The 26,639-nt window shown below is 43.4% G+C and overlaps 1 protein-coding gene across 1 annotated transcript in view; it reads right to left on the bottom strand.

Annotated features, from left to right (window-relative positions):
- Nucleotides 1-26,639, bottom strand: part of fibcd1b (fibrinogen C domain containing 1b) — a gene marked incomplete at both ends in the record, with an annotated part of 511,759 nt that overhangs the window by 320,460 nt on the left and 164,660 nt on the right. Inside the window, one exon of the mRNA XM_080743825.1 lies at nt 20,458-20,617. Within this exon, the coding sequence (XP_080599951.1) occupies nt 20,458-20,617 (160 nt within the window). The remainder of the gene's footprint in view (nt 1-20,457; nt 20,618-26,639) is intronic.

Here is a 26,639-nt window from a genome sequence, read left to right as displayed (position 1 = left end):
GGCACGTCGTCAAAAGCCAACGAATTCCCACCATCACACCTGAAACCGTCGTCCATACGAGCGTTCCACTTAATGAGGATGGGTTTCTCTGTCCTATTTTTAGCGGCGGAGCGGGTTTGAAGCAGTCGGGAGGTTACAGTGTCTTCGAGAGGAATATTAAGCCCGGAGGCTTTCCAGTAATTGAGTATTCTGCAGCCATTATGGCTGAGGCTCAGAGCAAGTCACCCTGGTGCGGGTACAGCAGGTGCAGCTCACTAAGAGGGTCATTAGCACCTGGATTCATTGTAATGGACACCTCTCTCTCTCTCTCTCTCTCTCTCTCTCTCTCTCTCTCTCTCTCTCTCTGTGGCGTCAGTTCAGAAAAAAGCTAAGGTATGGCATGGCAACATGACTGGTGTTTTGCACGTGCACAACAGACATTTATTTTAAGAAGTACATTTTATTTTTTCTACGGTTTCTTGGGCTGGATATGGCAGCCTGGAACGGTTGTTCAAGTGCAGTTGCAACTTGGCATGTTAGTAAACGTGCCACAATTAACAATAATGCATTACACCTGTGCAGCTGACCAGCGGAATCTGGGAATATACCATTTTGTCAAGATGGGGAGAATATAATTATAATACCTTGTTATTTTTACCTTTTTTGTTAAATTTCGCTTTTGTAGTTATTTTACTGTAATTTAACAACATTATAACTAGTAAGACACCTCAGAGTGACTTGCGACCTCAGGGTGACATGTGACACGCCAATTCTTGGCCATCTGGCCAACCACAGCGTTTCTCTGACGATTCTAGTCGTTGTCATTCTGGGGGGAGTTTGTTCATGTTTTTGTGAGGGTATCAACCCTAGGAGACACGGGGAGAACATGCAAACTCCACACAGAAAGGCCCTATCGCCAACCCCACCTAGAGTGTGGGCGCTGATGACGCGAGGGAGGAACACACCGCCCATATATGTACTTAATATTGATAACATAATATTCTTAATAATGTCCTTAATATTGAATCTACATATATGGGCATAAAACGTACGTAAGTAATACCACAGATTCGGTTGTTTTGGTAAATCTTCACTTATATGTTTTAGCAGCCCCAAATCACTGTTTGCGTGTGGCTAAAAAATGTGTTTTAATAAACATTAATTAGGCATTTCAACGACATCACAGCACCGCCAAAATACATTTTTGTCGACTAAATCAACCGTAGATTTAGTCGAGAAAAATGCTGTGATATTTAGTCAACTAAAACTGGAACACTAAAACATTTCAGGTGACAAAAATATGACTAAAACTAAAAGGAATTTTATTCAAAAGACTATGATTAAAACTGAATCAAATTTTGCTGTCAAAATGTATATTTTAAACTATGCATCTGTCCTGAATTGTCCTCTGAACATCTTTTGTTCATTCTTCTTTTCACTCACTGTGGATCTGGGTACAGCATTTAGACGTTTTGACTAATGTATTCACTTGTTTACATCGTCTCAATAGTACTGGGACAATCCTTATTGAATAAATGTCTGTCTAAAACCCCACAGACAGGAGATTTCACATGGTAAGGGGAAGACAGTAATTCTCTCCTATTCACTCTGGTCAAAAGCGCCCCAGACGGCATTGAATGCCGAAGGTGTTACATTCCCTCCATTGTCTGGACGCTTTGTCTCCATCCGTCTGCAGACTGCTCCACCGCTTCCTGGATCACCATTTCGTCGATGACGGTCCGAAACCTTGCATCTCCATATTTTACCCATTAACACTTTGTAAGCCACGGGGAGCCCCTTAATGTTAAAACCGTAGTATATCGCACATCCCAGCAAGGAGTCTCAGCCACGCCGTACTTTCCCGGACTTTGTCATTAAAACCGGAATAAATGATTTTGATCCGAAAATTGGCGATCGTCTAACCTTCCCTAGTCACCGCTCGTCCATCGGTGGCTCGTGGCTGCTCTGACATGAAACAGAAGTGACTCTCATGGCCTCTCCTTCTTCAGCCTTCCTTCCTCCCACCCACTTGTTGTTTGGACGTTAGCACTAGCAGAGCTGGAGTGCTAGGTGCTAGGCTATCCAAAGTGGACACATCGACTGTTCAGTCACTCCTGGACTATATGCATGGATCGTTATGCGCGCGGATCGCGCACGCGAAACGCACGGGGAGATCGATGCTCGGCCAAAACCACCACTTTATCCCAACGGAGATCGAGAAAATCACGGTGAGCTAATGACCTGGGGGAAAAAAAAAAGAAAAAACAACGGCGCTGTCCAAGAAGGAGGGGCGGCGGGCTCATGTTTATAAACATAATATTATGTCTCAGATCACAATACAATAATAGAAATTTCACGGCTAATCTACCAACCACCATTCTATTTCGGACGGCAAAGGGTTAACAGGGGAAGTGGGGGGACGCCCCACACACGCATATGCGCGTTTGCGTGTCAATGCGCATGCACGCGACGTTTTCGGTGGGGTTCTGTTTGTTGTGCTTTTCATTTGGACAGAAGAAATTGAAACAACGTAATCAACAATCATTAATGCATTAACAGACAGTGAACGTGGTAAACACATGTTTTGGATAGCACATTAATTCTTAAATAAAATGAACCAAAAAGATTGGAGTCAGTTCCCCTGTTTAGTTATAACAACTGCCAAAATGGGTCTGGGTTATCTGACAAGACAGGCTGTGCCACTTTGGTTTGATTGCTTTCAGTGGCGCGATGCGCTCGCGACCAAGTCCTTACAGGGCTCTGGTTTCAATGCTCTCTAATGATGAACATTAGAGCCAACACACGTTCTGTATGCAGTCACAAACGGAGTGATGTTATTAGGTTGATTTAAACTAAAGCTGCGCTCGCATTCTGCTGAGCTGCATGGGATGAACTAGTGGCACAAGTGCACGTGGAACACCTCTTCCTCTATTCTATTCTTCCTCTCTATCAAGTCCTTAAAAAAACATTCGCTGTCTAGGCTGCACTCACACAGGGTTGCACTAAGTTGTTTCAAAGTTCTGTGCGTGTCAGAGTTGCATCAAAGTCTCTTCCAAAAAATAATACATTTCCCACAATGCTTTGCAGGAAGTGGGCGGTTCCGCTTGAGGAGGAAGCAGATATGGTATTTGGCCATGTAGTTCTTTTGGAGTTGTCATCGGGTGAAGGCAGAGTACCTGCTGCTTTTTGGTGACACGTAAAATGGATTTACAAGCTCACAGCGTGCCATGGAATGAATTGTGCTGTCTCTGCCCCCCGCCTCCCCCCAGAACTCTGAAAAGACTTTGTGCTTGACTGTGTAGGAAGCCTGTAGCTGCGCATTGACATCACAAGTCACGACCAAGATTAGCTCTTGAAGTCGCACAACGCGATATTATGCTGTTGTTCAGGGGCGTCAATTGGGTATGGCAGGGGTATGCAGCTGCCATACCCTTGCATGGTCCAGGGGGGAAAATTAAAGATACTTTTAAATATAAATCCATGAATGTCTCTTTGTCTATCTGTGCTGGTTATTATGTTGTTAAATTACAAAATGGTATATTCCCAGGTTCCACAAGTCAGCTGCACAGCTGCAATTCATTCATCCCACAACCTTAATTAGAATCGCCCCGTGTGTTTGTGTGTTTGTGTGTTTGTGTGTGTTTCCATCTGTAACTCCACGTTCAGCAGTTGTTCAATTGTCTAAAAAACATAATACAAAAATCAATAACGCATGTACCTTGCCCAACATCAACTTTATCACCTTCAAATGTGTCTCTACTTCTCATAATCCCCAAATGTTTAAAATATTTCCCCAAATTTTGGCCTGTAGGCGGCTTTGTCCTGTGATGCGATTTACATCACAAATGGGCGTCAACAAGCGTCTGTCTGCTTCACACCAAGGGGCTGTAGGCTAGTTATTGTTAATTGTGGCACGTTTACTAACATGCCAAGTTTAGCTGCACTTGAACAACCGTTCCAGGCTGCCATATCCAGCAAGAAACCAAAAGAAAATAGAATGTACTTCTTAAAATAAATGTATCATGCCTGTTGCTAAGGTATGGCAACATGACTAGTCATGTTGCCATACCTTAGCTTTTTCTGAACTGACGCCACTGCTTTTGTTACAAATTCGCCGTAAATCATTTTTACCGCCATATTTTTTTTTGGGGGGGGGGGATGAGAGAAGTGTGGGAACCCCCACTACATCCCTGCAGTCGCCCCATTCACACACACATACACAAACACGCGCACGTGGCGGCACGCACATCGACAGCGGAGGCAGCCGTACGAGGCACCGCCATTCCACCAACCAACCTGCTCATTGAGAGCAGTTTAGGGGCTCAGTGTCAAGGACACTCTGACACAAAGCCAGGAGGGATCCGGAGAGGGAGGATAGAGTCGCTCAAGGCCCTTTGGAGGCCTCCCAGACGGACGCTTTGGCTCCTGATCCTCTCTGCACGCCGCAACACTCGCCCAGACTGCTTATCATAACACTGCCTTAAAGGTTGACGGGGCATGTGTGGCTATGCACGTGTGTGTGTGTGTGTGTGTGTGTGTGTGTGTGTGTGTGTGTGTGTGTGTGTGTGTGTGTGTGTGTGTGTGTGTGTGTCTTTCCCATGCGTATACGAACGCACACGCACACTCTGCCGTGCCGGCATGCGTTGTGAAGGTGTTTATGCATGTTTCCTGTCTACCTGTATGTGCGAGTGTGTGTGTGAAATATTCATGGGCTACTGTGAGCTGTCTCTCGCACACAAACTCGCCATCTCTCTCTCTCTCTCTCTCTCTCTCTCTCTCTCTCTCTCTCTCAGGTGGCATTAGCATTGGAGTGTGTTATATTGTTATATATGTGTGAGCGCTACACGTAAAGCGGCCTTGGCTCGGTGCTCCAGAGCAGCAAGCGAGCAGGAGATTTCCCACAGGTCTGCTGCTGTGAGCCTGCTCTGATTCTGAACTGAGGGCTTTCCTGAGGGAAGACGCCTTGGGCTGCTCTCTCTCTGTGTAGCTCTCCTTATGTCTCTCTCTCTCTCTCTCTCTCTCTCTCTCTCTCTCTGAGTGGAAGGAGTGAGTGGCGTCTGCTGAGAGTTGGTTTGCAAGTGATTTCTTTCTTTCTTTCTATTCTTATCTTTATCTGTAATTGTTGCAATAGTGTTGATAGTTTAAAGCGTTTTTAGCTGTGTATAGAGGTTCAAGTTCAAGTGCAAGGTTATTGTTGTGTGTGTGTGTTGTGTGTTTGCGCACGACCAGCGTTCGCTGGTCGGCGTAGACGCCGACATGGAGACGGATTTTGTTAATCTGACACGGAGACATGGTGTAAAGATTGCATCAAGTTTTCCGTGCTCAGTAGAGGAATGCAGTTTAGCTGCTGGTAAAGCTGTCGGCTATAGTAGCGTTAAATCCGCGGCGCGGATGAACAGCGCAGTGGTTCTTTTTGTTGGTAGTATTGAGAAAGCAAACACGCTGGTAGAGAAAGGTATTGTTATTAGGAATACGTTTGTCCCCGTGTTACCTCTTGCTACACCAGCACGAAAGGTAACGTTGTCAAATGTTCCACCTTTCATTAGTGATGACATTTTGACTCGGGAATTATCAAGACATGGAAAGATTGTTTCGGGTTTAAAAAAAGTCCACTCATGCAAATCTCCTGAGTTGAAGCATGTAGTGTCGCATAGGCGGCAGCTATACATGATTTTAAATGACAGGAGTGAAGATCTAAATTTGGCTTTTAAGCTTAAAGTGGACGGCTTTGATTACATAGTGTTTGCAACATCGGCAAATATGAAATGTTTCACGTGTCAAAGGGAAGGACATCTCGCAAGGAGTTGTCCTGAGAGGAGAATGAACGAAAATAGGCCTAATGCTGGGGCTGATGAAACAGAACAGAATGGGACAGAGACAATGGAAAGACAGGGGGAGATACAGGCAGTGCAGACAGACATACAGGCTGCACAAGAGAAAGGTGAAGTTCAAGCTGAAAGTCAGGAGAGTGGGGAAATGCAGGAGGAGGCAAGTGGAGGTTCACAGGATAGTCAGGTGCAGAGTGGAGATTTACAGGATAGTCAGGTGCAGAGTGGAGATTCACAAGATAGTCAGGTGCATTCACAGGATAGTCAGGTGCAGAGTGGAGATTCACAGGATAGTCAGGTGCAGAGAGAAGGACAAGAAGAGATAGGCATGCAAAGGATCAGTCAGGAAAAGGAGACAAGTAAAGAGATTACACCACAAAAAGTGGTTAAAGGAATGATGTTTGGTCCGAAAGCCGACATTTCAAGCAGAGTTACCATTAATAGTACAAAAGAAAAAGCAATAGGCCTAGAGGAAACTGACTTTGTAATGAAAGATGATGAAGTTCTAAAGATTGCAAAAAAGAGGAAAAATAGAACTAGTAAAAACAGTGGAAGTTCAAAGGCAAAGAGAGGAACAGAAAATAGTCAAACAAATAAACAGACAAATAGTCAGGATACACTAAGTAAAACAGTGGATCCGACAGACAGTGGGAGTGATTCCTATGAGGAGTACTCTACTGATGACAATGATTCTGAGTTTTCTGTTGAAAAAATAAAAGCATTCTTAAAGAAAACTAAAAATAGGAAAAATGTGAAGGTAGAAGATCACTTCTCTGATAGAGGGCAGTTTTCTGACTCAGTCAGGAGTAAGATGAGCAGTACTGGAGAAGGAGGGTTTACTGATAAAGAAATATACAGACTGAGGAAATTTGTGGCTACAATTAGACAAGAACAAAACGATGAAGATGATGACTAAGGTTTTTTTCTCTTTGTATGGGTTAGCACTCTTTCTATGTTTCTTTTCATTATCTTTTGCAATGACTAATTTTAATATCAGCACGCTGAATTTAAATGGGGCAAGAGATGTAGTTAAAAGGTCTTTAGTATATGAGTTAATGAAATTAAAAAAGATTGACATCATGTTTGTACAGGAGACTCATAGTGACAGCTCTAATGAGCCTGACTGGAAAAGAGAGTGGGAGGGGGAGGTGGTGTTAAGTCATAATAGCACAACCAGTGGGGGGGTGGGTATTCTCTTTTCAAAAGGTTTTACACCTGTGTCTTTTGTTATAGAACAAGTTGTAGAGGGCAGACTGATGGTGGTCAGCGCAGTGTTTGAGCACTATAAGTTTGTTCTCATTAATGTGTATGCTCCTACTACTGGACCAGACAGAGTGCACTTTTTACAAGTGTTAAGTACTGTTATAAGTCAAGTTAATGGTGAAGATTTTCTCTTTCTGGGAGGAGATTTTAATTGTACTGAATATGATTGTATAGATCGAAATCACTTGGAACCTCATACTGCATCACAGAGAGCACTGAGGCAGTTAATACAGACACATGAGCTAGCAGATGTGTGGAGAAAAAATAATGATGGGAAAAGGCAGTATACTTGGGCTCACAGCAGAGATAATTTAATATCTCTGGCTAGGTTAGACCGCTTCTATTGTTTTAAACATCATTTGACTATTTTTAAGAATTGTAGAATAGTGCCTGTTGGGTTTACTGATCACTCTTTGGTTAACTGTAATGTTTTGATTAACAATTTAAAACCTAAAAGTGCATATTGGCATTTTAATACAACTTTGTTGTCTGATGCACATTTTAAGGATGTGTTTAAATTCTTTTGGGGAGTGTTTAAGAGTAGGAAAAATGATTTTAAATCTTTGAGACAATGGTGGGACTTTGGGAAGGTAGAGATAAAGCAGCTCTGTCAGCAGTACACTCTCAATGTCACACGAGACATCACCAGATCTATGGAGGATCTAGAGATTGAAATTGTGGAACTGCAGGGTCTTGCAGAGTCCACTGGAAATCGAGGTCATATTGAAGACCTCAAGTCTAAAAGATCTGCTCTTAGAGACCTACTAGGCACCAAGGCTCAGGGGGCGCTGGTCCGGTCACGCTTTCAAAGCGCAGCACAGATGGATGCACCAACCAAGTTTTTCTTCGGTCTTGAGAAGAGGAACGGGCAGAGTAGGATGATACATGCTCTGAACTCTGCTACAGGACAAGAACTCAGAGATTCTATGGAGATACGGAAGAGAGCAATGGACTTCTATTCTGTACTGTACAGCAGTGAGTACGAAGATGATGAGGAACTGTTTGACTCTTTTTGTGATAATCTACCCAAGGTTCCAGAGGATGTTAACATTGAACTGGGGAAACCACTGAAGCTACAAGAACTTCATACAGCCTTGCAGGGCATGGAGGGGGGCAAAGCCCCTGGCATCGATGGACTTCCGGTGGAGTTCTTTAAAGAGTTCTGGACTGAAATGGGTGAGGACCTTTTAAATGTCTTTAATGAAAGTTTTAAAGACATGTTGTTACCGCAAAGTTGCAGGAGGGCGGTAATAACTCTCTTACCCAAAAAAGGAGATCTGCAGGAGATAAAGAATTGGCGTCCTGTGTCACTGCTTTGTATAGACTATAAAATTCTGTCAAAAGCGTTGGCCAACCGACTGCGAGAAGTGATGGACCTTGTGATTCACCAGGATCAAACGTATTGCGTGCCTGGTAGGTCCATCCTGGACAATGTGTCCTTAATTCGGGATATTTTGGACATCTCTAGTTCATTGGGCATTGACACTGGTCTAATTTCGCTGGATCAGGAAAAGGCATTCGATAGGATTGAGTTACCTTACCTCTGGAGGATTCTCCAGAGGTTTGGCCTCAGTCCAGGTCTAATAGCTATGATCAAGGTTTTGTATCAAGACATTGAGAGTGTACTGAAGATTAATGGAGGTCTAAGTGCCCCTTTTAAGGTGGGGAGGGGGGTTCGACAGGGCTGCTCGTTATCCGGTATGCTGTACTCGTTATCCATTGAACCTATGCTTTGTAAAATAAGGGAAGGTATTGAAGGTATATTATTAAAAGGTTTTAGCAAAAGACACATTTTATCAGCATATGCAGATGATTTAATTGTACTGATAAAAAACAAAGAAGATATAAGGAAACTGGAAAACATTGTAACTCTTTCTACCACTTTTTCTAGTCACGTGTTCAAATACTGGATTGTGATTGGCTTAAAACAGTAGTAAATGAGGCCACAATAGCCGGAATGTGTGAAATGCCCGGATGTACATGCAAATGAGGCACATTTCCGAGATCAATACGCGATGAACGCATCCGGGGACTTCAGGAGGGAGTCGGAACCCTATGGTCGGAACACCTTTCCCCCCACCAACAAATGACGGTCGCAGCGGTCCTTTGTTTACTAACGTGCGTACTATCGTCGCCGATTTATTTGGATCCAATGCAATCCGCCAACTTTAAAGCCCCTTTTCTCTGAACCTATGCCTTTCTGGAAGCGAACAGCCTCTATTTACGGCCGGAACGGTGCTTTTAACTGACGTTAGCTTAGCTGTAAGCTAGGCGACCGAGTATTTCCCGGTGAATCTGTGCGCAAAGGTGGGGGCTTGGGAGTGTGGGGGTCTGGGGGACACGCACCACCACTGACTATTGCTGATGATGGAGAGGTTCTATAGCTTAGCCTTTATGTATTGAAAATGAGAGGCACTCTTGCCGATTTAGTAAGAGACTCGTCTCCAATTGCAAGATATTTAAAAGTTATTTGGGGCCATGATGATGATGATATCCTTTTCTTCCCACAACTAGACTAAGGATTTTATATTGTCTGTGTTATTGTTTACAACCACTGAACCACAATTATTCACGTGTGGCAAGATTCACTCGTTTTTAGTAGGCTATATAGTGTAGGCTTAGAAGAAGCCTTTTCAGAAGTTAATTTAATGATTTCCATTTAATGATTTCATTTATCCTCATCTAATGCACCGTATGCACGCTGTTTAAAGGCCGTGTAGGCTTTTCAGAAGTTAATTGAATGTTTTCCATTTGCGCTAATGCACGCAACTGTTTTCGCCAGGTTTTAAGGTCTTATTTTAGTTGTTTCTCATAAGCTCGCAACCCTCCTTGCCCATCGGCCCCCACCTTTGCGCACAGATTCACCGGGAAATACTCGGTCGCGTAAGCTAGACATCTGTCTCAGCATGGAGTTGGCGCCATCTGGTGGTGAGTAGAAGATGTTGTTTGTGGCACTATTTGTTGTTATGGCGGAAGTTTTATAGGCAATAATGATTGTAACTTAAGATCCTTGCAAGTTACAACTATGTGTTTTCTTTCATGTATATGGGAAAAAGTGGTAGAAAAGCTATTTACCACTCGGGGTCGGACATTATGCTCTGATAATGTCCTGTGTTAGGGGGTTATCGGACTCGGCTTCGCCTCGTCCGATCACCCCCTAACACAGGACATTATCAGAGCATAATGTCCTCTCACTCGGGGTAAATTGCTTACTTTTGGAGTAATATCATCTGCAAAAGTAAATTGGGGGAAAAGTGAAGCATTAGCAGTTGGGAGATGGAAGAGGGGTTTGCCCAGTCTACCAGGGGGGTTGATTTGGAAGAGAGATGGTTTAAAGTATCTTGGGGTGTTTCTAGGGAATGAAACTGTAGTCCAAAAGAATTGGGAAGGGGTGGTAGAAAAGTTTGAAGGAAGGTTAAATAAATGGAAATGGTTGAAGTCACAGATGTCTTTTAGAGGCAGAGCACTGGTCATTAATAACCTGGTAGCTTCTGCTCTGTGGCATCGGCTGGCATGTATGGAGCCACCTAGAGGTCTAGTGCAAAAATTACAAGCCATTTTAGTAGACTTTTTTTGGGACAAGTTACACTGGGTTCCTCAGAGTGTACTATTTCTACCAAAAGAAGAAGGGGGGCAAGGGCTTATTCATATCGAGAGCAGGATAGCAGCGTTTAGATTGCAATTTGTACAGCGGTATCTTACAGGTCTAAAGGAGGTTGTTTGGAGAGAGACAGCAAGTAGTATCTTGAGGAGGGTTTCTGACTTGGGGTTAGACGCTGCACTGTTTTTAATGGACTGCACGTGTTTAAATCTGGATAGATTACCTCCCTTTTACAAAGCACTTTTTAGAACGTGGAACCATCTTAAATGGGAGAGGCTAGAGCCTACTTACTCTTTACATTGGTTACTAGAAGAACCTCTAATTAATAGGGCCAGAATGGATATTCAGGACAGTACAACACCGGGTCTGAACAGTATGCTATGTAACAAAGGCGCTGTCACTTTGAGGAAAATTATAGATGTTGCTGGCCCTGGGTTGAATGATACTCAAGCGGTGGCCTCTTTTCTTGGGATGAGGTCACTACGACAGACCAGAAACATTTTAAATATGTGGTTAAAAAGACTGACTGATGAAGAGGTAAAGATGCTAGGAGAGTACAGTAATGGAGTGGAGGCTCCAGATGAAGGTGATCCGTTTCCAGAGTTGGGGTTTACTCCAGACCTGGAAGGGTTTTCAGGGCCTTTTTTAATTGGTGGGGACAGTATTTTTGTGGACCTGTATACAGCTAAAGGAAAAGCTGCATATAAGTGCTATGTAAAAGCATTAAATAAGAATAAACTAAATGGGAGGGTTGACACAGTGTGGCGACAAAACCTGGAGGTGGACAGTGATGTAAAACCATTATGGAGAGTTTTATATAAGCCACCTGTAAAGAAAAGAACAGGAGATTTGCAGTGGAGAATTTTACATGGGGCCATTGCAGTGAATAAGTTCATTGCTATGATAAATCCTACAGTTTCAAACAAATGCCCTTTTTGTGAAAAAGAAGAGACAGTGTTTCACTGTTTTTTTGAATGTAAAAGACTCTGTTATCTTTTTGATACTCTGATGAATATCTTTGATATGTTTGGTGAGGAGTGGACCAAGACCAAATTCATTTTTGGGGCGGGCTATAAAAGAATTGATTGTTGGAAATGGCAATTGTTGAACTTAATATTGGGAGAAGCTAAATTGTCTATTTACAGTAGTCGGAAAAATAAAATCGAAGACTGTGCCGGGCAGGAAGCTCTTGCAATTTTTATTTCGTTAGTAAAAGCCAGAGTATGGATTGATTACAGATTCTATAAGGGAATGGAAAATATTGAAGAATTTGAAATAAAATGGTGTTATAATGATGCAATTTGTTCTGTTGTAGATGATGAATTAATTTTCAGTATCATTTTTAAGTAGGCTATAAAAGAGAATGTTTTTATTGTAAAATGTCTGTAAATAGATTGTAAATAAAGGTTTTGTAAAAGTCAAAAGTCTCTCTCTCTCTCTCTGTAGCTCTCCTTATGTCTCTCTCTCTCTCTCTCTCTCTCTCTCTCTCTCTCTCTCTCTCTCTCTCTCTCTCTGTGTAGCTCTCCTTAAGTCTCTCTCTCTCTCTATCTCTCTCTCTCTCTCTGTAGCTCTCCTTATGTCTGTCTGTCTGTCTCTCTCTCTCTCTCTCTCTCTCTCTCTCTCTCTGTAGCTGTCCTTATGTCTCTCTCTCTCTCTCTCTCTCTCTCTCTCTCTCTCTCTCTCTCTCTCTCTGTAGCTGTCCTTATGTCTCTCTCTCTCTCTCTCTCTCTCTCTCTCTCTCTCTCTCTCTCTCTCTCTCTCTCTCTCTCTGAGAACAGATCGATCACTCCAATTTGGAATATGCATCGCGCATGAACAAGGGAGTGATCGTGTTTGTAAAGGAGGAGAGGTTTGTGCACCAACTTGTTGCGACTGGCATCGTCATAGGTGACGCTTTTCTACAAGTTACTCCTGTCGGGCTTCTACAAGTTACTCTCGTGGAAGGAGTATGCTCCTTCCACGAGAGTTATACTGTCGGGCGTACCACCATTCATTCCTAATGAGCTGTTGGAACAGGAGCTAAAACGCTTCGGAAAGTTCGCCAGCCCATTAAAGAATGTTAATCTCGGGTGCAAAGACGCAAAGTTAAAGCACGTTCAGTCACTCCGCAGACAGGCTTACATGTTCCTTACATCTCCTACACAAGAGCTGGAGGTGTCATTCAAAGTGAAACATGAAGACAGTCACTACATGGTCTATGCTAGTGCAGGCAGCATGAAATGTTTCGAGTGCGGAAAAATTGGCCACAAGCGCCTCTCATGTTTACAGAGACGGCGAGCGGGCCCTGCGGCCGCCGAACGGGAGGAGGAGGAGGCGAGGCGGACCGGCGGGGCTGAAGCCCCCGCTGCCCCCGTCGCCCCCCCTCCCGAAAATGATAACGCAAACGAAATGGTAGAGCAGGTGGAAACAGAACAGAGCGATGAGACAGAACAGACACAAGATGTTGCAGATGAGGTTGAGGATGCGAACCAGTTTTCACAGATCACTGACTCGCAAAGCAGCGGTGACGGTGAAGCCGCGAGCACTGCACTTGTAGATGCTGGTGCGTCTACAAGCTCCACAGGGGAGGGTGCGCCAGCACCCACTAGCGATGTGGTGACAGGAGGAGAGAACACTCACAGTGTCAACACTCCGTTACCAAGCAGTCAGATGAACAGTGAAATTGATGATCTAGATTATGATAGTGAGACAGAAAGGGAATATATGTCTGAGGAGAGAAACAAACCCTCTGACCTATATTCTTTAAAGGACCTACACCATGAATTTTCACTTTTTCTATTTTAAAACCTTTTTTTGGGGTCCCACTGGCACCTTCTATCCTCACAAAGTCCTATTTCTGTACATTGTGTCTTTCTCTGGTTTTGGGAAGACAGAGATGAAAAGCTTTCCACGGGTTCTCAGAACAGTGCTGTTCTGAGAGTTGACGCATGTGACGTCACACGCGTTTCCCGTTTTTTTTTTCAGAGTAAAAAAAAAATGTTTTCAATGTTTTTTTTCAAAAAAAAATTTTTTCAAAAATGTTTATTTTCAAAAAAAAAAATTCAAAAAAATTTTTTTTCAAAAATTTTTTTTTCAAAAAAAATGTTTTTTTTTCAATTTTTTTTTTTTTCAAAACTTTTTTTTTCAATTTTTTTTTTCAAAACTTTTTTTTTTCAAAAATGTTTTTCAAAAAACTTTTTTTTTCAAAAACTTTTTTTTTTAAAAACTTTTTTTCAAAAACTTTTTTTTTCAAAAAACTTTTTTTTCAAAACTTTAAAAAAAAAAAAAAAATTTTTTTAAAAAAACTTCTTTTTTTTCTGGAAAAACCCCACTAGATGCGCCCCTGAGCAAACAGAGGCCGTTTTGGTATTGCAGCTGGAGAGCCTCATTATAGTAGAGCTAGAACAAACAAAAAGAATGGTCAGAGTGTTTTTTGAGGGTTAAAACCTGTCTAAGACTCAATTTTGAGCATATATTTATACAAAAAATATAGTTTTAAAAGCATGGTGTAGGCCATTTAAAGGAAATAATAGATTTTTTGGATAAGACATTTGGACAAACCGTGATACTTAAAAAACACTTTCCTGATGAAAAAAAGTTTGTTAACAGTGTTCGTGTTTTACTAAATGTGGTTGGGACTGACGTATTAGAGTTAAAAAAGAGGTATCGTTTAAGGAAGTTTGTAACTTCTTTGAACAAAGCTACTTCAGGTGATAGGCAAAAAAGGAAGAGAAGGAAGAATTCACTAGGTAAACAGTTATGATGATCATGCACCACAGTTTTTCCTGCTCTCTCTTGAGCCTGTATCTACTGTTTTCTATTTTCCTTCACTCTTGTTTTCTGATGGGGGGGCTCAAAATAGGCTCTTTGAATATGAATGGAGGGAGAGACAGGCACAAGAGGGCCTTAATAGCAGAGGTAGTTGAGCAGAAAAAAATTGATATTCTTTTTCTACAGGAAACTCATAGTGACAAAGCAAACGAAGTAGACTGGGGCCTGTTTTGGAAAGGCTCCTTTTTTCTAAGTCATGGAAGTAATGTCAGTGGAGGAGTTGCAGTTCTCTTTTCAGACAAATTGAATGTAAATATAATTTCCCAGGAGGAGCTAGTTAAAGGGAGAGTAGCAATAGTTAGAGCAGAAATTGAAGGGTGTGTTTTCTGTCTGGTTAATGTCTATGCCCCTAATCAGGGCTCGGAGAGGATAACTCTATTCAACAAATTGAAAGATGAGTTAGGCAAGAATCAAGACCTCAAAATAATGGGGGGCGATTGGAACTCCACAACAGACTTTACAAAGGACAGAATGAGTGAGGAGCCACATTTACAGTCAGCTATTTGTTTAAAAAACACAATTAGTCATTTAGAACTAGTAGATGCATGGAGATTAAAACATGACACAGCAAGACAGTACACATGGATAAGGATTGTAGATAACAGGGTGAGTGCTGCTAGACTGGACAGGATATACATATCAGATGGGCTCAGAGGCCAGCTGAGCAGCAGTTGTATTAGTCCAGTGGGGTTCAGTGATCATCACTTAACTACTGTATGTCTGTGTCTTTCTTCTTCTGAAAAAAACACCAATTACTGGCATTTCAACACAACACTGCTGCAAGATGCTGTTTTTTGCCATAATTTTAAAACTTTTTGGTCAAAAGGAAAAGCTAGATTGGAAAAATGGAGGTGGCTTTTACCCCAGCTGTCCTACAGGGGGAGGGTACTGGTCGCAAATAACCTGGTGGCAGCGATGCTCTGGCACAGACTGATAGTGTTACCTCCACCCAGGGGCTTAACAGAGGAGATACAAAGACTGATAACAGACTTCTTTTGGACTGGGCAGCATTGGATAAGGGCTGCAGCCTTGTACCTCCCAGTGGAGGAAGGAGGACAAGGCTTGATAGACATTGCTTCACGGGTAATGGCCTTCAGGCTGGAAACAGGCCAGAGACTCTTGTACGAGTGTGGCCCAAGATGGCTAGGCACAGCCAGCCTAATACTAAGGAAAGCTGGTCGCTTGGGTTACGACAAACATCTGTTCTTACTGAACCTAAGCGAAGCGGACATTACAGGACTCACACCGTTCTACATCTCTGTCCTTCGTGCATGGCAGATTCTTCAGGCATCCAGGGACCCTGGTGGTCGGCCTGGAATGTGGATATTTGAGGAACCACTGTTCTTCAATGACTATCTAAAGACTGAAACGCTGTCAACACCTAGCCTGAGGGCTGCTTTACGAGAGGCGGGTTGTGTCAAGCTGGGACACCTCCTGAAGGCTACACAGACATCGGTGGATGTACTGGGACAGATGACCGGCATCAGATCTACAAGGCTCCTGTCCAGGATTGTTCGAGAGGTCTGTGCCTCCTTGTCAGAGCCCCTAAGAGCGTTTGCAGAAAACCGTACCAATTCTGACCAATGGGATGATGAGTGTGAGTACAGTTTCCCATCTCTAATTGTCACTCCTGCTGTTGGGGAGTGGCAGGAGAGAGAAGACCAGCTACTCTCTTTCAAAGTCCCAAAGCTTGGGGACCTTAGAGAGATGGGAAAGAAAGCAGCTTATCACACCTGTGTTAAGGTGTCGCATGCACGCTCACTGACGGGGTTTAGAGCATCAAGGTGGGATGGGGTTTTCGACCAGGACTCTTCCCCGAAAGGCTGCTGGAGGTCATTGTATAAACGGCCAATTGACAAGCGGGCGGCCGACCTCCAGTGGAGGATTGTGCACGGGGCCATAGCCACCAACAAACACCTAGCACACCTAGATCCAAGCATAGGGGAGGGTTGTCCTTTCTGTTTCCAATTAGAAACACTGGAGCACTTGTTTACCAGGTGTCCAAGGCTGATGAGCGTCTTTGATTTGCTAAAGATGTGGTTTGTGCGATTGGGTGTGACTTTCTCATATGTACTTTTTATTTTCAGTCCCAAGTATTCTGTGACTAATAGACCCATACATACACTACTTAATTACATGTCTGGAATGGCCAAACTTGCAATCTGGATCACAAGGCGAAATAAGATAAAGGGAGATGGTTCCATAGATCCAGTTCAGGTTTTAACAGGGATGGTAGCTGCTCGACTTAGAGTTGAGCATGCATACTATACACTAACTAACAATCTGCAAGGATTCAACAACATCTGGACTGTTGGGGGGGAGTTGTGTCAATCACAGGAAGGGGGAGAGCTGGTTCTTGGTTTTTAAGATAAGACAAATGTGATTTATGAGAATACTGGCTTTGATTTGCAGTGGCTTGGGTGAAATCATTTGTATTTTGTGGTGATCTGAGCTGAATTGAGGCTTTTAATAAAGAGCTTTTAAAATCAAATCTCTCTCTCTCTGTAGCTCTCCTTATGTCTCTCTCTCTCTTTCTCTCTCTCTCTCTCTCTCTCTCTCTGTCTCTCTGTAGCTCTCCTTATGTCTCTCTCTCTCTCTCTCTCTCTCTCTCTGTAGCTCTCCTTATGTCTCTCTCTCTCTCTCTCTCTCTCTCTCTCTCTCTCTCTCTCTCTCTCTCTCTCTCTCTCTCTCTGTAGCTCTCCTTATGTCTCTCTCTCTTTCTCTCTCTGTAGCTCTCCTTATGTCTCTCTCTCTCTCTAGCCTGATTTCAGACTCTGCGCCAGGGACGTGCTGGGCCCCTGATTCAGCCCGGGAGAAAGAGGCCCTCATTGTGCGTTATAGAGAGAGATCTCGCTGCTGCTACTCAAAGATTTGGCATTTCAGATCATGACAAGTGACAAGCCAGTGGGCCAATTACAGTTATATTTCGTCATTGTCGGGTGGAAACCTTGTATGTCCAAAACTGTTTGTTTTGTATTTATCATTTAAAAAAAATGATTTAAACTAGTGAAAACAGCCGATCTACAAGCACACAACGCCTCGCACCGCGAGGCGTTGTGTACTTGTAGATCAGCTGTTTTCGCTACTTTTGTGCGACAGCCTTGTATGATGAAGCAGGGCTTTGCTTTGTGTTTGACTTGTGTGTACACAAAAACATTCCCCTCTCCCCCTCCCGCTCCCCTCTATGACAGGCATCAAACAGGTCGTTGTCTTTAATACTTTCATTGATTAGAGAGATCACTAACGAGGTGTGCACAACCCCCTTTGAAGTTCAAAGGGAGCAATTAAGAGCTCTGGCTGAGCTCCCCCTCCCTCCACTGTTTCTGTTGATTTTCTGTTTCTGCTGATTTGCTTGTCTCGTTAGACCCACCCCCTCTTCCGAGGCTCCGACTCTCATTGGCCTGTTCTTGCCTCAGACCAGAGAAACTCTAGGTTCATTACGCAACACCAGACCAAGAGAAGCAGTCCACTCAGAGAGTGGGCAGGTCTATGGGCTGGAGCCAGGCAACTCTCTCTCTGTAGCTCTCCTTATGTCTCTCTCTCTCTCTCTCTCTCTCTCTCTCTCTCTCTCTCTCTCTCTCTCTCTCTCTCTCTCTCTCTCTCACACAGAGTAACAGTCCAGTCCAGTGTAGTCGTTTCTCACAGTGAGGACTGTTAGATGTTGGAGTAGATACAGATCTGTAGCACTGGGAAAGAGGCTGATATGCGTGTGCGCGCGCGCGCGCGCGCGCGTGTGTGTGCGTGCGTGTGTGTGTGTGTGTGTGTGTGTGTGTGTGTGTGTGTGTGTGTGCGTGTGCGTGTGCGTGTGTCGTAGACACTTGTTACATAACAAAGCTTCTAGACAGCGCACAGAGGTAGAAAGGAAAATGCTGGTGCTTGGTGAATGGTGTTACAAACCATTCTTAAGCCCTATATTTAATGCCGAAAACAGCCAATCTAGACAAAACGGAACTTGCTAATGAAGACAACTAAAGTCACCCATTTTTTTTGCACCTGTCAACCTGTGATGTGACAAGTTGATTCTGATTCTACGATGGGTGGATGTATTAATCGATGTGGATCCATGGAAATAACGTAGTGTTACTGAAGTTTAAGTTCCTATTTATCTGTATCACAAAGATATTGGCTTAAAGCAGTGGTTCTCAACATGTGGGTCGGGACCCCCAGGGGGGTCCCCAAATTATTTTGGGGTAGGGTTGGTTTAAGGGCCTTTCTGCGAGGAGTTTGCATGTTCTCCCCGTGTCCCCTAGGGTAGGTACCCTCACAAAAACATGCAGTAATCCTATTCTCCATACGACTACTGCCAACCGCCTGGCCAGCCGGGGCGCCTGATGGAGGGGAAAGGAACTGGTGGGAATAGTTCCTTCCCCCTGTCAGGTGATAAGAAGCGGCCAACACCTCATGCACTGAAGGAAGCATGTGCTCAGTTCGGGGCTCTCCCCAGGTTGGCAGAGGGAGAGTAGCGCCCAAGATTACAGTTTAGGCAACTGGCACAGGGTGAAAAAATGGGTTACAAAATCGTGGGATAAAAATATAAAGATAAACGACCGTCCAAAACAAACACAGATTAGAGAGGCAGCGATCTGGATACAACGTCACATGTTCCTGGGGTTTTCAAACCTTGAATTATAGTGTTGATGTTTAGAATCTTACATTTCTATCAGTTTCCATCAGAACTGACTGGAAATAACTTTATACTTGATGTTTAACCACTTGATGTCTTACTTTTAGCAGATCTACAAGCTCGCGACGCGCGTCGTGAGCTTGTAGATCGGCTGTAGATAGAAAAGTAACTCATCGTGTAGCCCACAGTGCAAACCAGATCTGTTTTACTAAGCATAGTGAAGTGATACTGATGAATTTCAAATATCATCAAATTATTCTGTGGCGCCCCTGGACTGGCATCACAGCACCCTAGGGCAGTGGTTCTCAACCTCTTCAGACTGTGACCCCCAAAATAATCATATTTTAACCCTGGTATAAAATAATCATATTTTAACCCTGATATAAAATAATCATATTTTAACCCTGATATAAAATAATCATATTTTAACCCTGATATAAAATAATCATATTTTAACCCTGATATAAAATAATCATATTTTAACCCTGATATAAAATAATCATATTTTAACCCTGATATAAAATAATCATATTTTAACCCTGATATAAAATAATCATATTTTAACCCTCACCCTGATGAGCACCAAGAGTTCAGGCATAACATTTTGTATAACACGGTTCTATTGTGAAAATAGCAGATCTACATGCTCATAACGCCTCGCAATGCAAGGTGTTTCTGCCTCTAATATTTGACAATTTGGCCAATGTTTAACTTGCCATTTTAGAGATATTAAAAATCTACAAATGTGCAGATACCCTCTGACTTTATGACTTTACTTTTAAACTTTATGGTGGTTTGTTTACTGTTGAGAGAGAAAACAATGTTGCACATTAAAGGACGTCTTTTCCACCTTTCAACCTATCTTTATATAATAGGTCCTCACTAATGTTCATAATAAAATAGCAAAAAAATCTACTCTGTCCAAGTCTCTTAGGAGAGCTGTGGGAAGTTCAGAAATCCATAGTCTTGTGACATCATCGTTTGACAGATTTTTTTATCGCAAGAACAATAGCTTCACTTTAACATTGCAACTTTTCAGGAATAGAAAGCCTGCCTTTTCTATTAGCTTGGATTCCCCATTGATGATGTCACAAGATGATGAATGGGTTTCTGACCTGCCCACAGCCCTCCTCAAAGAATTATGCTTTTTTATCATGAACTTTAGTGAGGACCAATTATATGAAGATAGGTTGAAAAGTGGCGAAGTCGTCCTTTAAGTTATCATCTGTGGACCCCCCAAAATAACGTGGGGACCCCCCTGGGGGTCCCGACACACAGGTTGAGAACCACTGCCCTAGGGTGCTGCGGCATCCACTTTGGTGTCTGCTGTAATCTCTTCTTCTTCTTCTTACCATTGGAGCAGCCCTTGAAGCGGGCCCCTCTGACCGGCGCCCTCTGCAGGTCTGCCTTGACGCGCGCCTTCAGGCCCACGTTCTCCTTCTGCATGGCGTTGAGGGTGTCGCTCACCGAGTTCACCACCTTCACCATGTTGATCTGACTCTCTGACAGCAGCTGAACCAGGAGAGAGAGACACAACATTGTAAATGAGTTAGTTACTTTAACTCATTCATTGCCTTTTCAAAATGGCCCCCAAGTTCCTCACTTCCACGTTCCTAAATTTGTAAAAAGGCTTCTTATTGAAGAACACGGAGAATACGGGTATGAATGCCTTACCTTATTTAGACAGATGTGAGACTATTAAGCACTTTGTTTGTGAAATCTGAATGTTGGTGTAGTTGTAGGGGGCTAAATAAGTCGCTCTGCCCGAACCCATGTAAACACGGGAACATGACGGTCAGGGCTTGGTCTCTACGACCGATCGTGAGCTACGAAGGGCTAAAATCTCTTTGGCAAACCCGGCAAATGCCAATGTAGTAGCACCAGATTGGACACTAGCTGAGTAGCTGTGGTGCCATCTTCATTGTAGTCCGAAGATCGTTGCAAATCAGGCGCGTCACAACCATTCATTGTGAGTACGACGGGACACCCCCACTTTCATAAAACCGAGATCTCATCCCCCCCACCTTTTTGGCCGGGTGCTTTTTTTTTTTTTTTTTTCTCCCCTGCGCACACAAACGTAACCTCTCAGTGGCATGTAGGGGCTATTTGGCTACTATTTTCCAGGACAATTTCAAAATAAACATGTTGAATGATCGATTGTATAGATGAAAAAAATAAAATAAAGACTTGTTTTGAAATGCGCTTCTGTTCAGAGAGGAAATGGCTTTCATAGGACGTCCCTTTAACGGTCGTCCACTCTGTCGTCAGTGCGTATCTGGACTCGTGGTGAAATTAACAACACAGGCATAAATTAAAGGAATATAAACAGAACACCAAGACAAGACCATGTAGGCTATAAAGGCATTAAACATCGTCCTGCTCGTCTCATCGTCACTCAGTCAGGCAGCAATTGGTGAGTCTGTGGCTGTGGCTATATTAGAGTTTGAGTAATGATGGATGCTATGCTGCTGCTGCTGGCTAACACTGTTTGGGCTAGCGCTGTGGACACATTGTATGGGTCCTGAAAATAGCAGATCTAGAAATTCCCAACGCAGCGCGAAGCAACTCGTTGTGAGCTTGTAGATCGGCTATTTTCACATCTAATTGTTTGGGTTTAGTTTCTCTTGGTTCACGGGCTAAAACGTTTGGGAAGCAATACCATCATGCTTGCTGTTGTAGACAGAGTGGTGTAAAATTAAGTAGATTAATTGAAAAGTTTTGGAACTGAATGATTATATGATACTGGTGTTGTCTGTCTGTTGGAGTGTTGGTACCAAGAATTCCATCTACTATAGACTATCTTGCTGGCTGGTGCATGTGGAGAGAGGCAAAGGGAAAGTGTTGTGTGCCGTTCCCGATTGTTTAGCAAAAAAATAAACCGCGGAAACCTTTATTGTTTATGTCGGACTTCTGCGTTGTTTGCGGCGTGAGTTTCGGTGCTATAATCAAATGGTTTGCGGATTCGGAATCACAAGAATCTTAGCTTTAAAATGGTATACAGCTTGCAAAGAAATAAACCGCGGAAACCCGAATAAAACGCGATCAATGAGCGTGCATGAGCCCCCCCCCCATGTCAACCCCCCCACTCTGTAAGAGGCTATAACGCCCCTGTTGCAAATAACTGAAGAGGGTTAACAGACAGAAAATGTGTTGATTGATACTGTAGCTTCAGCTCTTAAACTCAACATAACCTCAACACCAAATCTCTATGCCAAAACAACTGCCCCATCACATCAAAACACATCACAACATGTCACGTTGCGATGCATTGTGCTGTGCTGTGCCTGTGAGCTTGCAGATCTGCTATTTACACAGCCGGACGTTCAACCCCAGAATAAGGACGCCAGGGTTCGGATGATTACGAAATGTGGCCTCCTTTTCGTTGCTTCACACAAAGAGGGGACTCCAGTCCACCCAGCAGGGTAGCAAAGACATAGCACGTTGCCTCAATGCTGTTATGCAGCGCTGCGAGCAGGGACGCGCAGAGAATGTTAGAGAGGCAGGGGCTGACATCTCTAAAAGCGCCTTTTGCTGAACATATTGAAAATAGCAGACCTCCAAGCTCACAACGTGATTTTCAGGGGATTTACAACCTTGGAGGTCGGCTATTTTCAGTGCTTGATACCAAACTGAACTAAGAATAATCAAGTGAATACTGAAAATGAGGTGTACGGCATGGATTTCTACAGAGAGGGTATTAGGGATTTTGACTGCAATTCTCTTGAATGCTGTCTTCAGGTATGGCATGGAAAGAGGGCATTTGCATTTCTTTCACCATAGTAAAAACTGCATTCATGGTCTGGAAAACAGATGGAGATTGAAACATGAGCCTACTTGATAACAAATGTTTTGAGTACCCGATAACAATTAGCTTTGGGCTTATCAAACCTGTTATCAAGCATATACTGTAGCGTCCCATGACATCATGTTTAAACAATCAAGACAAGAGGCGATCAAGAACAATACTATTCAAAGCCATTTAATTGTCATCTTCATAGATGGTGGTCAGCCACAAACTCACAGTCACAACAACTGGCCAATAATAAAATATACCACTTTCGTTCAGAATTTGTCGTCTCAAATCTTCCCGCAAAATATTAGAAAACACTCAATAGTGGGCTCCAAAAAGCCTGGCTCAATAAGCAGGATCGATATTATCAATACAAATTAACGGGCTCCATCCCTATAGTCTGGAGAGGGCAGTTTTTTTACAGACGGGTAAAAGGGCAAGGGCTCAAGCCCCCTTAACGGGTAGGCTACACATTATTGTGTATCATTAATTTATGCTTTAACTATTGAAAAATAGCAGATATACAAGCTCACAGCGCGGCACTGTGAGCTTGTAGATCTGCTATTTTTTTTAATCGTGAAAATTAGAATTTTGACCCGATTCTATAAGTGTCTTTTGAATCCTTCTAAGATTTTTTGAAAAACCTATGTTTCTGAGTCAGCAATCTGGCTATAGCCATCGTCAAAGAAAGGGTCCTTTTCACTTAAATGGAGCTCAGTTAGTGTGTTCTTGAGAGACTACTATGTCAGTGGTTCTCAAACTTTTACATGTGAAGGACCCCCAAACTGATATTTATTTGGCCACGGACCCCCATTCAACATATTTAGTTCCAGGGACCCCCCCAGAAGCAAAATTGGAGTTACAAAGGGTCGCTTTGAAAATACATACATTCAAAGATTTGTACACATTTTCACGACTTTTTCAAAAAATAGCAGATCTACAAGCTCGCAGCGCGACACTCGGTGCCGCGCTGTGAGCTTGTATATCTGCTATTTTTCACTGGTTAAAGCATTCAATAATTCTAGGCCTGAATGGGTTAAGTAAGCACGTATATACGCGCATGGCTGTGATTGCTTCAGGAGCAGGGCAGGGCAGAGCAGGGCGGGGCTGGCAGGTGATGAATGTGCGTAGCCTGGTTTGGACTGGAGGGAGAGGACAGGAGAGGAAAGCCTGGACTGGAGGGAGAGGACAGGAGAGGAAAGCCTGGACTGGAGGGAGAGGACAGGAGAGGAAAGCCTTGCTGCTCCGCTAAGGGACTGGAGGGAGAGGACAGGAGAGGAAAGGAGGACTGGAGGGAGAGGACAGGAGAGGAAAGGAGGACTGGAGGGAGAGGACAGGAGAGGACAGGAGAGGACTGGAGGGAGAGGACAGGAGAGGAAAGCCTTGCTGCTCCGCTAAGGGCTCGGCTCTGCCCTTTACCGGGTTTTGTCAACACTGCATTTTGTGTAGGATAGGTCATCCTCTGACACATGTCCTACTTGGTCAATGACTTCACACTGCCTATAGTGCTGCCCCACTACCACCCACACAACACACCAGGGACGTGCTGGCCATGCGGAAAAGCGGGACAACTGCTTCATCATACATGGCTGTCGCACAAAAGTAGTGAAAACAGCAGATCTAGACGAAATATAACTCATGTAATTGGCCCACTGGCTTGTCACTTGTCATGATCTGAAATGGCAAATCTTTGAGTAGCAGCAGCGCTATAGAGCTAGATCTCTCTCTATAGCGCGCAATGAGGGCCTCTACTCTTTTTCCCGGGCTGAATCAGGGGCCCAGCATGTCCCTGCAACACACAAAACACACACATGTGCGCACGCGCGCACACAAACAAAAGCCTGTACGAACACTGCCTATAGTACTGCCCCCCTACCGCCCACAATATGCACGGCTCCCACGCTGCGCGCACACACACACACACACACACACACACACACACACACACACACATGCACACGCACACACACACACACACACACACACACACACACACACACACACACAAACAAAAGCCTGTACAAACACATGCATGCATGAGAGCCGTAAGCAGAAGTATACTGTAGCCTATGTGTGTGTTCATTCACACACGCGTGCACACACATACAGATGTGCCATATCAAAACGTCATGCATCATGCCATTGGCAAGACAGTAGGCCTACATTTCCAACTGGATTTGCAGAACATTGAGTTGTAGATCAGCTATTTTTGCTATTTTTATGAACTTCTCTGACTTTGAAGTTTAAATCTACCTTAGTAAGAAGGTGGATTCTGCTAGGAATGGAGTGTAGGGCTGTCACGATTATGATTTTTTACATGACGATTAATTGTCACTCAAATAATTGCGATTAACGATTTAATTGTGTTTTCGTCGTGGACAATTACATTTCTGTTTGGTTTTTAGGCTTTGAAGTTGCACATGGTAGATATGACACATAACCTAAATATACAAAGAAATGACTGACATATTTGACAACCTTTATACTTAAAAAAGAACATTGATAGTGGAAATAGCCGATCTACAAGCTCACAACACGTCGCGATGCGACACGTTGTGAGCTTGTAGATCTGCTATTTTCACTATGTTTTACTTTAAACAAATATATGAAAATGTTTCAACATGGAAACGATTATGACGATTATGAAAAATAATCGCGATTATGTCAAATAATCACGATTAGACGATTATGTAATAATTGTGACAGCCCTAATGGAGTGGTTCTTGCCAATTATGATTTTCTGTAAAAAATAGATAAGCTCCATTCATCTTTTCCAGGGGTTTCTTTCCCTGGAAAAGATGCATTTGCAAGAAACCCTGAAGCTTTGAAACGGCACATGTGTATACACATCATTCAAGTAGAGTCCACACAAAAATATACACGCACGCACGCAGGCACTCACGCACCCATTCAAGTACTGCACAGTCCACACAAACACATCGTTGTTGTCGGGTGGAAACCTTATATGTCCGAAACGTTCGTTTTGTATTTATCATTTTAAAAATGATTTAAACTCGTGAAAACAGCCGATCTACAAGCACACAACGCCTCGCACCGCAAGGCGTTGTGTGCTTGTAGATCTGCTGTTTTCACTACTTTTGTGTGACAGCCTTTATGAAGAAGCATGGCTTTACAAATGGAAATCGAAAAACATACAAATGGGAAACTTGGAGATACGAGGTTTCTGCCCGACACACACAGACCTGTCCCGAACTGTCCAAAGTCAAGATAAGCTGTTGCAATCATGCTGTCCTGTGGTGTGTGCGCGTGTGTGTGTGTGTGTGCGCGCGCACGCGTATGTGTGTGTCTGTGTGTGTGTGTGTGTGTGTGTGGGTTAGTGAGTGAGAGCAGGTGTGTTAACTGCATTAGACACAAAGCCCCAGCAGCCGTGCGCTGGCCTCAATAAGCATGCAACTCACCCCAGAGTCACTGTGGGCAACACCGCAATCACATTATGCTGTATATGTGGGCCTTAACACACACACACACACACACACACACACACACACACACACACACACACACACACACACACACACACACACACACACACACACCAAAGGGATGACCTAATTCTTACGGAGGAACTGGGCAAGATGCAACCAGAGAAAATGGGGTTTTCTGCTATGTGGGTGTGCCATTGTGTGGCATGATTACACTTGTGTTATTATTTTCTTTTCTTCTTTGAAGCTTTTTGACATTTATATTAGGATGGAATACTTTTTTTAAAAGGCACTTTCTTTA

This window comes from Nannobrachium achirus (assembly GCF_963921795.1).
Source record: "Nannobrachium achirus genome assembly, chromosome: 15".
In the NCBI taxonomy this organism is placed as follows: domain Eukaryota; kingdom Metazoa; phylum Chordata; class Actinopteri; order Myctophiformes; family Myctophidae; genus Nannobrachium; species Nannobrachium achirus.
This window is presented reverse-complemented; position numbering and strand designations above follow the sequence as displayed.